Raw genomic sequence first — 17,710 nt, forward strand, 5'->3', positions numbered from 1 at the left:
GTACATTACACTCTCTCCCTTTGCATTATGTAGAGTTAAGATCTCACACTTGAAGCTGTAGTCTCCAGATAAGTACATGTAGGCCACTCTTTTTCTCTGTTCTCCCTGATGTATGTAGCTGCAGAGGGCTCTGTGAAGCTTATCAGTAACCTCTCCTGAATTACGGGGTGTATTTGGCTCATTTCTGTTACAGGTGTCTCTTGCAGGGATATGTGCCTCTGGACTACTTTAAACAAAAATCATCCCTATATGTTCCTCCAAAGAACTTCCAATCTATGTACCTCTGTTTTAGGCGCAGGTCTTGTTACCATTGCTGTTTACAAGCAAGGCTTTGGGGGAGAGAGGATTGTTCCCTTCCAGGGCATGGGGAGGGTGCAAAACACCACTTGGTAATTGTAGGGTGGCCGCAGGGTATTTCCGAAGTAGTTGATGGCCTGATGTGCCTGGAGCAGATGCTGTGGGAGTAATCAGCCGTGCAGCTTGCTCAGAGACAAACTCCCTGTGCTTCAGCATGGGGCTGCTTACAAAAATATGGTAAGCTTCCACTTAGAGCCTGAAAATTCAAGGCATATAAGCAGTTTGCCCACTGTCTGTGGTGAGGGCACACACCTCACATCTGCTGCAGCAAGGGAGAGCTTCCAGGTACCCAGCAAAAGTGAAGAGCTACCCACACTCTGCTGCGGTGGAGCTCAGGAGCTCCTGTCACGGGAGCAGAAGGGAAATCACAGCCTTGAGCTCTCATTCTCCCTTGGTGCTGAAACAGGTCTAGGTTTTCCAGTAGTCCTGAACACGACAGCCGACCCCTCTGGGATTGTGTCCTGCGTATGTAACGTGAGTTAGTTCTTACACACACCAGGCATGGGGAGAGGCTCTGCTCCTGGTAGAGTTTTGCTTCCATACAGATCCCAGAAGACTCTGGGAGTTCGCATTCTAGTGATTTTTATTGCCCCTCCCCAAACTTCTTTTGACAAGAGGAGAAAATGGTGCTGACTGGTACAGGAATTACAGCCTGTTCCAGGCTTTGCAGGAGAGTTTATTTAAAGAGCTACCTCTGTCCTCTGCAGCGTGCTTGTCTCTGACACGCAGCTCTCTAAGATGACAGACAAGGCTAAAAATAACGTGTGGAAGCAGCTTGGTGCAATTTCATGTGACCTGTCTCCCCAGTCCGCGTATTGATGGTGACAAGATTTTGGGAGGGGTGGATCTAGAGAGTAAAGCATGTGTGTTGCCACGTCTGCTGAAAGCCAGGGAAAATTCCTTCCCCGTCCCTGTGCCAGGCTGCGTCCTCACACGCTGGGTTGGAAGAAGGGTAAGGGCCCTAGCAGAGAGCTAGCTTAAATGTTCCTGCAGATGGAATAGATCAAAAAACCTCACATCATCTCCCTTCAGCAAAGGTTTTCTGACTCTTTGGGAGTTGATGTCCCAGCCTTTGTTAAATCAATGCTAAATATTCTTATGGCATTTCATTGTGAGGATTTTAAGGCATAAAAACCCCAGAGTCTGAGTCTTGGGAGCTCTGAAAGCTTGGATTTCATATTTGCATTAAATAAAAGTTGAAATTGTGCAGTAAACTACCAAGTTACGTAACTTCAGCCTCTAAACTGAGTTTGTCAGACATAACCAAGTATTTAAACTTAAATCCCATGCAGCAACCACCATTAACAAACAAATGGGATTTGTGCATTGCCAGACAGGGAATGTGTCATGTCCCCATAAAAGCAGGGGAGCTGCTGAGCCTAGCAGAGATCTCCTTAGTAAACCAAAATGAAACTAAATGTGACGTTCAACCCTTCTGTGCTCGTTTAAATGTGTGTGTATGTATATATACACACGTATATATCTTTCTCACGTTATTCATGCATGCATGCTCCTCCTTTCTTCCTTCCTGCAAAAAAGAAATTAACAAAAACTAAAAAGTAGTAGTCTAAAAAGCTAGTAGTATAGAAAGCAGCAGAAAGGAGAATCTGCATTTATACTGTGGCAATGCCATCAGTGTTTCAAGCCTGGATTTCTCTTAAAGGCAGTGCATGGCCGTGGTTTTCTCGCTCCAGTGAAAGGGTTGTGCTGGCGGGGACCTGGGCACTGCTCAGCCTTGCCTAAGGGACAGCCATGCCCACGGCTGGTGCCTGTGGTGTCCTCACGCTTCTGTCACGGCAGAGCCTGGAAGCTGCTGCTGCTTCTCAGGGCTTCCCTCGGGCTTTGGCTGCTTGCAGCCCTCGCAAGCTCCACACGGGGGAGCGGAGCCACGAGTCCCAAGGGCTGGCAGCAGCGGCTGCCTACGGGAGAGCAGGGCTTAGTGGGGTGACTGAGCTTAGTTTTGCTTGCTCTCCACTAAACTGAAGTTCCTTCTGCTAATCCTTTTCGCCCTCTCTTGCGAGATGCAGTGGAGGAACACGTAGCACAAGGCTGCAGCTTTCTCTCTTTCCATGGGGCCAGGCAGTCCTCAGACAGAGCCTCATCCTCAGCTTCTCCCAGTGAGCTGCAAGGGAAGGCAGAGGCTCAGGCATGCCTGACGATGAGGACTGCCTGTCATCAGCTGAAAATAAATGCGAAATACACTGCACACAACACAAATAACCCCGTTCTTCCCCTTTTTATTGTGTTGACTCTTCCAGAACTGTAACAAATATCTTTGTCAGGTGAGCCCACAATGATGTGCTTTGAGAGATCCAGTTTATTGTTATAATCCTGCGCTGAGTGCTTAATGAAATATCTGCAGGTTCGTGATGAAAGCCTACTTTTGGAGCTGTTCTGCATGGTCAGTCAGTAAACTTGATTGCTCACTCAATCCAAATGAGTTCCTCAGGTACAGGTCTCTGGGTACAGGTCTCTGCATCCCTTCTAATATCCTGCCGCTTGTCTTTTATTGCTTTCGAAATGAAAGTGAACAGTTGCAGCAGGTTCCAGTGAACGAAGTCCTGGAGGATGCTGGATGTTAAAGGGATGGCTGAGCGAGCAGGAGGGTTTGTTTTAGCTTGCTGCAGATTTCCATGTCAGAGAGCTGGGTTAAAAATGGTGCAGCTGGGGTCACATTTGGCTGCCTTCCTCTTCAGCCAAAAAGGGGAAAACTGGCTAGAGCAGGAGCCTGGCACGTGGGGCAGCGTGGTGTTGTCCTCTCTGCTGTCACATCATGGTGTGAACAAGGACACACGCCTGTTGGGGTAGTACAACTCCATGTGGGAGACTGTTCAGGGTTGAGATCACTGAAATCTTCCCTCCAGCAGCCCACATTTTGCCAGGTCTGTAGGTAATGTATAGTGCAATTGTGCGTGGATGAAAGCGGGGTCTCGGTTTGCAACTGTCCACTGTGTAACAGAACCATGGGGAATAGTATCTTTTACTCTGCTGGTTCAGGGCACTTTTCATTTCCAGTTTATTTACCTTTGTCTTTAATTTTCTTGGTGTCTTTCTTCCCTTTTCCTGGGTATAATGTTTTCACATACAGATGTCTCCTCGCTCTGCCCGGCGACGTTGGTCCATACAAGCAATTAACGACTTCCCGGTACTGTGCGCTGTGCTAATACTGTCCTTGATATTACCCTGTCTTCTGCCCAAGGGCCCAAGAATAAAATGCCACCTGCCTGCCTTTGAGTAACCTGCACAGAGGTGGGGGACTTGCACTCCACATAGGGTTTCAGGGGGAGCAAACGCAAGTGTAAGCGGACAGGAGCAGACACAAGTTCAAAGGGTACAAGTACTGACTCATGACATGCCTATTTTACCTGGCTTAGCAGCCAGGAAAGGATGCCAAGGGGTAATTTGAGGTGTAAAAAAGGATCGACCCCTAAGAAGCAGAGTGTGCGCTGCAGAGGAGTTGAACGATTATTATGCAGCATCAACCAGCTGAGGAGGGTGACACTAGAACACCTCATCTCTGGAAAAGATGAAGCCCTTCTGGAGAGGGAGGAGTTGCTGGAAAATAATATCAAGGAGCAGCAAGCTGCTGGCATGGCACCGTTTAAGAACTGCGGAAGAAACAAACTGGTTGAGCTGCTGATAACGATCTGTCATCTCAATGAAACGAGCATGTGCGATGCACCAGAAAGTCTTATTTCCTGGAGTGGGATTTCTCCTTAATTTGTGAGCCCTTAGAATCACACCACCTGGCTGGTACTCCTTCCTCCTGGCACCTGCCCTTCCAAGTCTGCTTTGACAAGTGTTTTCCTTTAGTCAGGTCCACAAGTCCCTCAAGCTTGAACATGAATGTCTTGATATCAGCGTTGCTCAAGCTGTGCTGCAAATTTGGGCAATTACTGTCACATCAGTCATCTGCCAAGCACAGGCAGAGCTTAGAAAACTCCAGTCTAAAGATGGTCTCTTTAGGTCTGATGCTGTGAACTTTTTTCACGGCTGTTCACCTTCATGCTCTCTCCTCACAAGACAGCAGGGAATAAAATAGAATCCTGTAACACCTAATTTAACTTGGTATAATAGGATCAAGCCTTCCTAATTACAAGAACTCTAAGACTATACTAGCAAGTAATAGGTGAAAGAAAACAGAAGTAATTTACTTGACTCCAGAGGCTTTTTGTGAAGAGCTAATGAAATGTGAGGAGTGGAGGCAAGGAGCAAAGTTCTGTCTTGGATTAAGAATTGATTGAAAGAGGAAGGAGAAAAAAAAAAAAAAAAAAAAAAAAAACAGGAAAAGAACATGCTAGTTTTTGATGTGGTAAATGGTGGTGCACCCAGGGCCACAATTTAATTTGCTTGCCCCACTGGCTTGGAAGGAAGAACACGTGGTGAAGAGATAAAGTTATAATTTTATGTAACGTATACTTAAAAAAAATGATACATGGGGCAGTCAAAGCCTTGAAATACTGATTGTGTTTGTGGATAACCTTGGGAAGAGTCTAATCGTGCTCTCCTAAGTTGGCACTGGTGCTCAAGGCGAAGACACAGGGAAGAAAAAGAAATATTCCTGCTTTGGGACACTTGATTCAAAAGTGCCTCAACTTTTTTGCCTGTCTGTGGAAGTAGCCTGGTACTGTGGGAGATGCTGTGAATAGTAAACGTTGATTATTTTGAAGATAAAATCCAGGCAGTGCTGCATGACCTGCACAGGGGAGTTAAGCTGTAGGCAGTTGTTCAGAATAAAGGAACGCACAGGAAGGCAGCGATTTTAAAATCATATTTAAAAAGAAAAAGCTTAGAAGCAGCTTGAACCTGACTTTGAGCTGGTTTCACTCTTTTATTTGGTACATACCCTCACGCAGCTTCACTTCTGGCATCGAGCCTTTTCCTTTTGGTCTGCAACCTTGCCCTTCGCCTTACTGATGTGAGTTTCTACCCCGAGATTTGGCATACACTGATGTGAAACAGGCACTGGACGTTTCACGACGCTCCTTAGGGCACCTCCTGCCTCGGCAGGACCCAGAGGCGCACGCGCCCCGGCTCGGCATCCTTTCCAGCAGGCATGCAGCATTTCGTACCAACTTCTGCTGAGTACGCACTGACGGTGATGGTTGCTGCGAAGCAGTTGGTGGCTTATTCTTGGGCTGTCTGTTTTCTACGTGTAACCCATTTACTGCCATCGTTGTCACCTCGGATTGCAGCAAATTGCAGCCTTGGGTATGGTAGCGCAGGTGCAGGCTGGCTTCTTTAGTCGTCGTTCAGTGCTGTTCCCCGCTGTCACCTCCAACCCCATGACTGTCATCAACGCTCTGGTTTCTTTCCTTCTGGTGCTCTGAGGAGCTGATGAGTCTTAATTTGCTATCACCACCGCTGTTTTCTTCCTTTTCTCCCTCTCCTTAAGCTCCCAGGAGCAGCTGGGTAGATGCAGTTCTCCCTAGCGTGGGCTCTAGGTTGCAGAAAGCCAGTGTCTGCCCTCCTGTCACTAGTTAGCTTGGTGCACGCATGCTGATTTCTGCTCCAGCCACTGTGCTCCCTGCTCCCCTCTGACCTGTGCTCCAGCCCCTAGGAAGAGGCACGTCTTCTGCCCTGCCCTGACGCCTGCCAGCCTCTGTGGCTCCTTTGGGTAGTGGGAGATCCTCCTGGGAGACGACTTGGAGCAGGAGGGAGAGAGGAAACCTTGTGGTGGACCTTGGCCAGGCAGACCCAAGCTAGAGCTCTCCTTGCCTTTGGTAACTCCTGCTGAAAGTGTTCCAGTGCAGCCTGGTGGAGAGCAATCCCTGTAACGCTCCAGTAGTCACGAGGTTCAAGCTAGAACTTGCCCTGCTGTCAGAGGTAACGAGCTGTACTTCATCACTGATGTTCCCGTGCTTCTGATGGTCATTTTCTTTCTGACACGTAGCTGCTGTAGCTAACTGAGGCAAATTGTTAAAACCAGTGAGACATTTTTCATGGTGGCTGTCCATTTAGGATTTCTATGGTCAATGGTCACAGCAGCGTAGTACCAGCAGGGCGTGTGGCCCTTGCCTAACCCTGCTCCTGTCGCTGCCCCAGTAAAGAATCAGGGCTTTCCTTTCTGCTAACAACCAGGCAGTGCTAGGAGGAAGGAAGCAGGAAGATTTTGTTGCGAGTCCAGGTTTTGGAGGGGCTCTGATGCATCTAGTGTCTTCATTTGTCTGGTGCTATGCTAACAGCAAGCGGTGGAAACCATTCGTGGGCTCTCTTTTCCATTCTCATCCTCATTTGCTGTCATTCTCCAAAAAAAAAACCAACCCACAAGTGCCTGTGGAAAGTGGTATGTGTTGTCCGTGTTTCCAGTCTCTGAAATACCTGTTGGGAGGCTCTTTCAGTCGGCTCTGGTGGGAGCAGGCTGAATCTGTCCCCAGTAAAAGGGCAGGGAACCTGCCTTGCTCGGAGGTGGCCAGGTGCTCTCCAAATCACCTGCAGAGCGCGGCTCTGCCCCTGCAGGCCTGGCTTCGGATGCCTGCTGCGATACAACACGAATGTTGGCTGCTGATGGGCCGTGCTGTGAGCAGCCTGGCAGCCCTTCCAGCGTGCCATGTCCTTGTGCTGGGGCTCCCAAGCTTTGCTCCCGTGTTTTTGGCAGCATCAGCAAGTCTTCGCTGCACACTGGTGGCATTTGGCTGCCCCAAATCCTTCATCACGGAAGGGGCAGCAATATTTCCAGGTGTTACCCCAAGAGGTGTTGTCTGCCCAACGGTAAGAGAGCATTTTAGACTTTTAGGGGATGCTTCTGTGTAGGAGCATCGGCACCTCGTGTCAGTGAGGGGACTTGCCACAGGAGAGCAGCATTGCGAAGCATCCGCTGCTTTCCTAGGAGCCCTGCAGAGCAGCCAGAGCTTCCCTCGTGGAGCTCCGGTGCCTGCAATGCTGCTGCACGTCCTTGTCCCTCCTCGCCGGCCTCCCGGAGCGAGGAGAGGCCACGATGAGAAGCCAAATACCCTGCGGGGCATCGTAAGGCCAAGGGAGCTTTATGCAGCTTGGCATGCAGATGGCCTCCGTGTCCATTACGGGGAGTATGTGGGCTCCTGGTTTTGTTCCCCTGTGTCGATTCCTCTCCTTTCTTCTCCCCTCAGCCTCATGTCCTGAGCCAGCCATAAATAGCTGCAAACCTGGTAGCGAGGGGTTGTTAGGAAAGCGTGGGCCCTGCTTTATCACCTGCCGTTTGTGTGGAGCTGCTGATAAAGCAGGAGAGGTGGGAGCCCTGTCCTGGTGCTAAACAGGGGTGTGCTCAGACACAGAAAGGGGAGAGCAAGAGTCTGGACCTGTGGGCTTGCCCTGAAGCTGAGGGCAAGCAGAAGCTGCTCCCACGTGTCTGTGTGCTGAGCGTTGGCTGAAGTCAGCGGTGGTCTGTGTGCAGAGGGTTCCCAGACCCCTAACGAGGGTGATAATTGAGCCGTCCTCCTGCCAAACCCTCCTGGGTTTGATTGGCATCCCGATGCTGATTCCTTCTCGTATTGGCTTTCACAGGGGAACTCACAAAATGCTTTTTGAGTGAGTTTGACCTTGAGCTCGCTGCCTTGACCTGCTTTTCACTCCCTACAGATGGAGATGCTTGTTCTCCTGGGCATGTCATGGATGTTTTCCAGGGTAGCACAGAGCCTTCTGAGAGGCAGGTTTGGGTGCTGCTTGCATTGTTCCTCACCCTAGTGCATTGTTCCCCGGCCCGAGACGCCTGCTGTCCTCCCCAGTAACACGCTGCCATTCGTTCTGCAGAAATCCAGGAGGTGGAAAAGCAAACGAGAGGGGACAGATGCCAACAACCGACCCATCAAAGCCGCCGGAAAAGTCATTATACAAGATATTTCCTGCTTGCTGCCCGTGCACAAGTTGCTGGGAGAGCTCTACATGTGAGTATCAGCTTGGGATCCTTTCCCGAAGGAAAGCAGCTGTCGTTGGCATTGCTGTGCTTTAATCCTTCGAGTGTTTGAACGTTTCCCTACCTTCTTCCTTTAGCCTTGTCTTGCTGCTTTCTTGTGGTGCCCCTCTCCCCCCGTGAGAGGAGACTCGTCTCCTAGAAATCTGAAAAGCGTGGTGGAAGGAATTTGTGGTGGCGTATTGTATGCAGAGGCTGAACTGGTGCTCCAGCATCATCTCTGCAACTCTTAGAGGTTTGGTTCTTTGTAAGCTAGAAAGAGAAGTTATTGATACTAATTATCTCTCAAATCTTAAAGATTATCTCTTAAATCTTGACGAACTCCGCAGTTCAGTGCACAGATTTAAAAAAAATCCCAATAAATGCATATTCTTATGCTCCCAAACTGCTCTTGGCTCATAAGGATTTTTAATTTCAGAAGTATTTGGAATGCCTCATTCCCTCGGAGACCTGATTATACATGCATGCCAGTGTCTGTGCAGCAAGTTCTCCTACCTTAATGAAAAGGATGGAGAAGTTCTGGGTTTTGTTTATGTGTTTATAAACAAGGAGCGCCTTTTCCCAAAGTGTCTAATTCAGATAGCTATGAAATCTCTTTTCGTGAGTTTTTGCTTCCTTAGCATTGGTAATGCTGGCTGATCCTTCACCGTTTGCACTCTGTAAACATGCAGGGAAGAAGCAGGCTGCCCTTCTTAAAGGAGGCAACAGAGGAGGAAGAAAATCTTCCTTCTCCCTTTTCTGTATTATTAAAATGTTCGTATAAATGTTCTTTAAGAAGTCCTCATGGAACTTTCTTCTCTGGGTATCTCATTTGTAAAGAGGCTGAGCCTTTCCGATTTGCTGTAAGATCTTCAGCAGTAGAAATTCCAAGAGTCCAAGTCTGCAGCTGGGTCCCTGCAGTCGAGCAGAGCAGGCCAGCAGGCTGGCTGGGAACAGGACCACGCATCTGGTGGCTTCTAGGGACAGGAACAACTCTTGGCTTGGTGGTGCTCTGCCACAAGTTGGATCCCACATCGTCGTGGAAGTGGTGTCTTGAGACCAAGCTAGTTTGGAGCTTGATAAATTAGCGGTGTGCTAGGGAAGGTGAACGGTGGGGTTGCCAGGAGGATGGCAGTGATCCCTGGAGAACAGCAGAGGGCAGGATGGGATCCTCATCTGCTTGCAGTTTCAGATTGATCAGCAGGTTCCGGACTGCTCGCTGCTGCCAGAACCACATCACCCCCCCATCACCCCACCTCTGTGGGTACCATGCCGACCAGAGAGCTCATCTATCCGTTTGCTTTTCAGACTGAATGTGAATAATATCCAGGAGACCTGCCAGAAGAATGCTGCCTCCGCCCTGGCTGTTGGACGGAGGGATCTCGTGCAGGTATTGTGTTGATTCAGACCTCTTTCTCAAACTGCTTGTGCTGTCACCTTGATACCCGAACAGCCAGCTGGGCTCAGCACTTGTTCCAGGGAGTCTGAAATGTTCAACAAACTGAGGCCTGTGGACCAGCTGCAGGGGTGCTCTCTATCTCCTCGCTCTTGGCATCGAGAGGTCCCTTCCCAGGGCTGCCAGCAGGGTCTTGCACACGTTTCAGGGGGTTCCTGCAGGCAAAGCTGGGGATGCAGCCCGCTTTTGAGCCTGCAGAGGAAGTAACAGTGCACAAAGCTGCCTGGCTGCTGCTCGTATTTTCATCGGTGGTTTTGCCTTACGTAATCATTCCCGTTGTAATTAGCTCAGCACTCATCTGCACTGGCACTACATGCAGCTAGCTTCTCCCCAAGAAGAACCTGAGCCCAGAGACCCCAGCTTCAACGAGTAATTGGAGAAAAATGCCCATTTTGGCCAGTCTCTTGCCGTGTGATCAGCCCACAGCAACAGGCAGAGCTTTTGCCAGGAGCTGGCTGTGGCTGGCACTGCCTGAGGAGATTCTGCACCTCTCCTGAGCTTTTGGCTCCCCCTAGCTCTGGGCAGGGAATGGCCAGAGCTTTACCTGATCTAAGCAGAAACCAACTCAAGCTGTTGTCTTGCTGTCAGGTTTTTAGCTTCATGGTGGACTCAGCTAGAGAGAAGGTAGGTCTGGTAACCCCTGTGCTTCATTTTGCTGTCTGGTTTGGTTGGAAGACCAGAGCTTTGGTGGAATAACTTCAGTAGGACTTTTCTGATACCTTTTTCTTGCTTTGTTATTCCCTGGCCCATTGTTGTGGTTTAACCCAGCTGGCAGCTAGACACCACACGGCCGTTCGCTCACCCTCCCCACTCCCTCTGTGGGATGGGGGAGAGAAAAGGGAAAGTGAAGCCTGGGAGTTGAGATAGAGACAGTTTATTTAGACAGGGAAATAACAGTAACAATAATAATAATAATAACAATAATGATGATAATGGTACTACTACTAATAACGTGTACAAACAAGTGATGCACAATGCAATTGCTCACCACCCACTGACCGATGCCCAGTCTACCCCCAAGCAGTCAAGCACCCCCACCCCGGCCAGCCACCCCTATATATTGCTCAGCATGACCCCAGATGGTATGGAATACCCCTTTGGCCAGTTTGGGTCAGCTGTCCTGAGTCTGTCCCCTCCCAGCTCCTGCTGCACCCCCAGCCTGCCCGCTGGCAGGACAGAGCAAGAAGCTGAGATGTCCTTGGCTTGGTATAAGCACTGCTCTGCAACAATTAAAACATCGGGGTGTTACCAGCACTCTTCTCATCCTAAGCCAAAACACAGCACCCTACCAGCTACTAGGAGGAAAATTAACTCTGTTCTAACTGAAACCAGGACACCCATGTAACTCTAGCCCGTCTTGCAGCTTGCCTTGTTCATGGCATTCATGGAGATGTGAGCAGTGCAGTTACATATGGGACTTGTTCTGTAGCAGTGTGGGAAGTGACGTCTTTCCAGGTTCCTTTCTGTGCTGTCTTGTACTCAGTTTCTTGTCCTTGTTTCAGTTTCTTTGCTCAGTTTCTCTCCAGCTCACAGTGAGCAGCTGTAGGCTGCTCTTCTGGGTCCTTGGAGCACTTGCATTGTCCCCGCAATCCTCCTGTGTCATCAGCTCTGGTTGTCTCCTCTGATTTGTTGTCTTTCCAGCATCACACTCGCTTTCCTTTCCTGTTTTTTTTTTTTTATGCCCAACCAGCAACTTTGATTTTCCCTGGCATACCATGTTTTACTTGCTCCATTTTAAAAAGGCACAGCACAAAAACCAGTCCTAGATTTGATGCAGTCGTATGCCATCAGTGGGATGGAGACTGAAAAGGGGGAACTGTTTCCAGAGTAAAGTAAAGGGAGGTGCATGAAGAAGAAACGTGGCATGTGAGAAAGTACTTTATCAAATTTAAACCCTTTTGTGGTTTGTGAACATAAAGTGAACTAACAGGTCTGTTTAAACTCTCCTGGTAAACTCTGAGGAAGACTAGTCTATGGTTTAACCCAGTCTTAAAGCAAGTGGGACATGGAAGGCTTCAGCTTTGTGTTATTCTTGATATAATTTGTCACACTGAGGCTGGACTGCTCCCTCTTGGTTTTAAAACACAATAAATTAAAAAATGCCATTAATATTTATCTGCGAGTGAATCTGTGCACACCTATACCCTCGCAGTCTGGCAGTTTCTAATTGTAGCTTTGATGTTTTTCCTTCCTGTCTGCCAGGTTTGGTCACTGGCCATGGTAGCCACTGATCTCTGTCTTGGACCGAAGTCTGACCCAGATTTGGAGATACCTTGGGCACAACATCCATTTGGACGTCAATTACTGGAGTCCCTGTAGGTCTCTGAACGCTGGGGAGGGACTGGGAATGGTTGCTGAAGCAGAGGGAGCCCTTCATGACTATGTATGTTGTACGGCATCATTTCAGCCTTGGCGTGGTGCCACACCTTGTCTTTTTTTCCTCTCTCAAGCCCGAGGTGCATCAGGACGGGAAGTGTGTTTATGCAAGTATGTTTATGACACGCAGGAGGCAGCATTTGGCCTCCCGTCAGGCATCCGGGTGTCCCTTGGCTGGCGTTGAGCAATAGCCCAGGTGCAGCTGGAGCTCTGCTTTGCAGCGTGCCTGCGGTGCCTGCCTTAGGAGGAGAGATTTGGGGTTTCTGCTCCCCACCTCCTAAATGATCGCGTTGGCTTGGTTCACCTTCAAATTCACTGCTGCCATTCCTGGGAAATCACCCCCCTGGTCTCAAAGCCAAGTGCTAGCCACAAAATTCTTCCTGCCAGTGAATCTGTTTAGGAGAGAGAATTACTAGTAATTAACTGTCTGCTGATCCGTCCCACTGGGAGACGCAGGATTTGTGTGCTGGGCTTTGCATACCACGGCTTGACCTAGCTCCCTCCTGCTGGGCAGCAGCGGCGGAGGGCAGCACGGGAGCTTTGCTCTCAGCCTTCAGAGCAATCCAGAAACTTCACGGCGATCCAGAAGACCTGCGGTGGGCTTTTTGCCTCGGGGTCTGAACGCAGGATGCTTGTGGGCAGAGGGTCTTGTCAAAAAGGCGTTGTGGCTCGGGGGGAGTTTAATGGCTCCAGCCTGAATAGCCACGAGTCCTGCAGGCCTCGTTGTTGAAGCTGCACAGAGCCGGGGTAATCAGGCCCGGAGTGCTGCTGGATTGCCAAAGTTCCCAGCTTTCCCCCACCTGTTAGGCTGTGCACGTTTCAGGAGGAGGACTATGCTCCTGGAAGGTGTGGCAGAAGATACAGCCCAGGCCTGCAGAGCACACGTGCCTCCCGTGGGCACCGATGTGCCCAAATCGATTCAGGCAGCAGGCTTGAAGTTCGTTGCCTTGGAGTCTCAATGCTTTTGCTGCTGACCTCTGCCCAGTCTCATGCTCTGCCTCTCTCGTTTCCCAGGCTGGCTCATTACTCGCAGCTCCACGACGTGCAGACCCTGGCCATGCTGTGCAGCGTGTTTGAAGCCCAGTCCCGGCTCCAGGGCTGCCCGAATTCCTCCGGCCCCTTCCCTCAGCGTGCCTCCAACCTGGCCTCCCACAGCCGATACGTATGACAGCCGTTTCTTTCCCCTTTGTCTCAGATATCTTTGAACATCTCTCACGTAGATGACATGATTTCCTCTCCTTTCCCCCTCAACAGCCCAGCTTTACGTCCTCCGGCTCCTGTTCCAGCATGTCAGATCCTGGACTTGGCACCGGAGGCTGGAGCATAGGTACCAAAACCTGGGGAGTAGAGAGAGGAATCCGCCTCCCTTCTGGCCTAGGTCTTAGACGGCTCCTGTGTGGGGGAAGGAAGGGAGTTAGCACTGGCTGTGACTGCCGATGTGCTCTGCCCCAGCAGCTTTCTGCACCTTGGGTGTGTGCTGCAGCTCTTTGGCTGGAAGTGAGCACGGCTTGCAGTAACCATGTTGGTGGTCCCACAGTCCTGCTCCTTCTGCCTCTGGGCTTTGGAGAAATTGCCACAGCCCCTATAGACATGCTGAGCTGGGGGAAAAAAAAGCCTGGCTCTTTGCAACCTCCCTTCAGTAGTTTCTGGACATTGGTCGAGACCTTCCCTGAGCTCCCTCTTCTCCAGGATCAGCAGTCCCAGCTCTCTCCGCCTTTCCTCATAGGAAGGCTTCCTCATAGCCTTTCCTGCAGTCCCTTAATCACCTCTGTTACCCTTCTCTGGACTCTGCAATAAGTCCATGTCTCCTGGACCTGGACCCAGCACCCCAGTGCTGAGCAGAGGAGCAGATTCACCTCCCTTGACCTGCTGGCAACGCTCTGGCTAATGCAGCCCAGGACACCAACACCCTTCTTTGTGGCAAGGACACATTGCTGGCTGGCGTTCAGCTTGGTGTCCACCAGGACCCCCAGGTCCTTGTCTCGGCTGCTTTCCAGCGTGTCCTGGTGCCTGAGGCTGTTCCTCCCCAGGTGCAGGGCTTTGCATTTCCCTGTTGAGCTTTGTGAGGTTCCTGTTGGCCCATTTGTCCGGCCTGTTGCTGTCTCTCCGGCTGGCAGCGCAGCCCTCTGGCATATCAGCCGCTCCTCCCAGTTTCGTGTCATTAGTAAACTCTCTGCCACATCATCCAGACCATTAATGAAGACGTTAAACAGGACCAGACCCAGTGTTGACCCCTGGGGCGCAGCGCTAGTTACTGGCCTCCAACTAGACTTTGTTCCCCTGATCACCACCCTGTGGGCTCAGCTGCTCAGCCAGTTCTTAAACCACCTCTCTGCTCAGCCAGCCCGTGCTCCGACAGCTCCTGTGAGGATCTGATGGGAGACAGGGTCAAAAGCCTTACTGGAGTGAAGGTAGACAACACCTATCCACCTGCTCTCCCCTCGTCTGCCAAGCCAGTTATTTTATTGTAGAAGGCTATCAGGTTGGTCAAAAGTGACTTCCCCATGAGGAATCCGTGCTGACTGCTCCCCATGCTTTTCTTGTCCTTCCTGTGCCTGGAAATGGTTTCCAGGATTAGCTTCCTTGCCTTCCCCAGAACTGAGGTGAGGCCAATCAGCCTGTAGTTCCCTTTGTCCTCCTTCCTTTTTTTTTTTCGAGATAGGAGTGACGTTTGCTCTCCTCCAGCCTTCTGGCACCTCTCCAAGGTGCCACAGTCATTCATCGATCACCCAGAGCGGCCTTGCAGTGTCATCAGCCAGCTGATGCCACGGGATTCGGGGTGACAGTCATCCCTCTGCTTCCTTCTGCGCCTGGAGAGGCAGCAGCGGTGGGGAAGGCTGGCTTCTTGGTGGCCCTGGTGACATTTCCTGCTGATCCGTGAAGCTGTCAAAAACCAGCCATTCTCCAGGGTGACGGGGTTGAAGCTGGGAGATGGGTGGCCTTGGGGCAGCATCGGCCCCGTTAGCAGCAGCACTGTACCCTTCCAGAGCCTTATCGAGGCATCTTTGACATGGGAAAGAGTGGAGGATGGGGGTTAACTTAACGGGGCGGTGATGTTGTCTTGGAGCAGCTATTAGCAGTCGTCTCCCTGCCTCCAGGGCAGGACCTTGCTACAGAGGCCCCTTTACGTAAGAGCAGCCGGGTGATGGGAATCTTCCCTCCTGGGAAAGAGGAGCCCAGGCCTGCTGGGGTTAACGTTCCCATGCGCTCTCCAAGGGGTTGCCCCAATACTTTTTGTCTGGAGAGGAAGGCCGGAGGGATTCCTCCCTGTTAGGTTGTTGTTTTTTTTTTTTTGCGGGGTGTGCTCACAGCCCTCTGGTGTCTGCAGCCAACAAGGACGCGGAGCAGGCATCCACGCCCTGGTGCGAGTCCTCGCCGGATGACTTCCGATACGGCAACCTGCCCTACCCCGACCCCCGGGAGCGTGAGAAGGACCAGCACGAGAAGAACAAAAGGTAGGTGGTGGCGTGCCTCGGGGCGCTCGGCTGTAGGGCTCCGTGCCCGAGCAGGCTGGAGCTGTGAAAGCAGAAGGGGAGCAGCAAGCCTGCTCCTAGACCTCTCCATTTAGGTTGTAACGTGGATAAAAGCATCATAGTGCGGGTCAGTCTGTTGGGATTGCATCTGTGCACCTATAAATGGCTGTGGTGGGTGCCCCAAAGGGTAGTCCCCCCATTCAGCATGCCCTTGAGGGCAGAACAAGCACAGGGCAGCCCCGTGGGTGTTCAGCAATGTTTCAGCAACGTGTGGCAAGCAGCCTGCTGCTCGCCCGGCGATGCGAGCGGGTTGTGTAGCCACTGCTGGGAAGAGGATTGCAGCCAGAGTACCTCAGAGCACATCGTGCGGGTGACAGCACCGCTTGTCCCTCTAGGCTCCTGGACCCTGCCAACACTCAGCAGTTTGATGACTTCAAGAAGTGCTACGGAGAAATCCTGTATCGATGGGGGCTGCGGGAGAAGCGGGCCGAGGTCCTGAAGTTTGTCTCCTGTCCTCCTGACCCCCACAAAGGAATTGGTGAGTGCCTGCCATGCCTTGTGTTGTCCAGGCAGGGTCACGGCTCTGCCTTGGGGCTCGGGAAGGTGCAGGCAGCGTGTTGAAAATACCCACTGCCCTGCCCAGAGGTGAGCTCTGCCAGCACACAGCGTTAGCTCGGGGTGGCAGTGAGGTTCGCAGGTGCTGGTGCAGTGACCGTAGGCTGTCACGTCTCCTGCAAGGCTGAAAATTCCTCCCAGGCCTCTGGGAGGAGAGGCACTGGGAGAAGAGACGTGGTGAGGGGTGCCACAGGAGCAGTGGCTGCTTGCTTGGCTCTGGTTGCAGCCTCTCCTCGTCATGTGGGATGGGCAGAAACTGCAGTGAAAACGGGTGAGTTCGGGCACTGCCACTGCTCCTCCTTGGCTGGCTGTCAGGACATCAATACTGCTGACCGAGCGTGCCCTGTGCTCCCCATGATAAGAAACAAAGGCTGTTCCTGTTCTCGGTTACACTTTAGAGAGCTGTGAGGCAGATGAGAGCAGTGGGAAGCCTTCCTCTCCACAGTGCGTCCCAAGCTGGAAATCTGGCACGTTCCCACCCCACAGCCCTTGAGCTGCTGGGCCAGCGAGCCGACTGCCCTCCTCACTGCTGGCTGGTGTCTTGGCTCCTCTTCAGAGACCAAACTGAGATCCATGAGACACAAACTGTCCTCCCACCCCGAGGAGGATCCCTCCGGGGCTGATTTGAGGCAGATCTCTTGGGCGGTGGGCTCAGGGCACTCATCTGTTGAGCATGGAGCTTTATGTGGGATTCCTTTGCCCCCGTTGCCACCAGCACTAACTCTTGCTCTGGATTTCCTTTCTCCCCGCAGAGTTCGGTGTGTACTGCAGCCACTGCCGCAGCGAGGTGCGGGGCACCCAGTGCGCCATCTGCAAGGGCTTCACCTTCCAGTGCGCCATCTGCCACGTGGCCGTGCGCGGCTCCTCCAACTTCTGCCTCACCTGCGGCCACGGCGGCCACACCAGCCATATGATGGAGTGGTTTCGCACGCAGGAGGTGTGCCCCACGGGCTGCGGCTGCCACTGCCTGCTCGAGAGCACCTTTTGAGCTGGGGGAGGAGAGCAGGGCACGCCACGAACTGGGTTTGATGTTTAATTCCCAAGCTCTGCCCCGCGGTGGCTGGGGATGCTGCAGGGACGGCGCAGGACCTCCTGGCGGTGCGCTGCAGGGACGTTTCCAAGTGCTTCCACTCTTCCTGCGCTTCCCGGGCTGCTTTCAGACCGCTGTGACCAAACTCCTGGCCTCCGTTGCTGGCGATGGATGCCAGGCCACAGAAACCAACTGCTCCTGCAGGAGGGCGCGTGGCAGGGGCGAGTCTCTGCTGGGCTGAGGAGGAATTAAAAGGTTCCTTTGGAAAGCACTCAACGGGCAGAGCTGAATTCGCTCCAGCTAGGTGGTGCCTTTGTAGGGGCCCCAGAGTGATCAAAAGAGTCTTCTTCACACACTTCATACAGAATTAATTTGATTACAGAAATAATTTGCAGGCAGCAGTGAGCTCGACGGGCTAACTGCACGCCGTGCTCGGAGAGTGACTGTGCTCAGAGCTCCCCAAGCGCCGGGGCCCTGATTCTGAATGTCTGTTTACATCATTTAGGTTACCCCATAAAGCAACAGCGTGACACTGT

The 17,710-nt window shown here is 51.7% G+C and overlaps 1 protein-coding gene across 2 annotated transcripts in view; it reads left to right on the forward strand.

The window, feature by feature from the left end:
- Positions 1-17,445, forward strand: part of WDR59 (WD repeat domain 59) — a 46,527-nt gene extending 29,082 nt beyond the window's left edge. Inside the window, exons 19-27 of one of the 2 annotated variants that reach the window (XM_032195887.1) lie at positions 3,446-3,502; positions 8,086-8,219; positions 9,533-9,614; positions 11,883-11,995; positions 13,071-13,218; positions 13,311-13,383; positions 15,385-15,511; positions 15,925-16,067; positions 16,897-17,445. In XM_032195887.1, the coding sequence (XP_032051778.1) occupies positions 3,446-3,502; positions 8,086-8,219; positions 9,533-9,614; positions 11,883-11,995; positions 13,071-13,218; positions 13,311-13,383; positions 15,385-15,511; positions 15,925-16,067; positions 16,897-17,132 (1,113 nt within the window). In that variant the 3' untranslated portion in view covers positions 17,133-17,445. The remainder of the gene's footprint in view (positions 1-3,445; positions 3,503-8,085; positions 8,220-9,532; positions 9,615-11,882; positions 11,996-13,070; positions 13,219-13,310; positions 13,384-15,384; positions 15,512-15,924; positions 16,068-16,896) is intronic. The other variant, XM_032195886.1, reaches the window with a different exon arrangement.
- The last annotated feature ends 265 nt before the right edge of the window (positions 17,446-17,710 follow it).

Source organism: Aythya fuligula, chromosome 12, assembly GCF_009819795.1.
Source record: "Aythya fuligula isolate bAytFul2 chromosome 12, bAytFul2.pri, whole genome shotgun sequence".
NCBI classification, from domain to species: Eukaryota; Metazoa; Chordata; class Aves; order Anseriformes; family Anatidae; genus Aythya; species Aythya fuligula.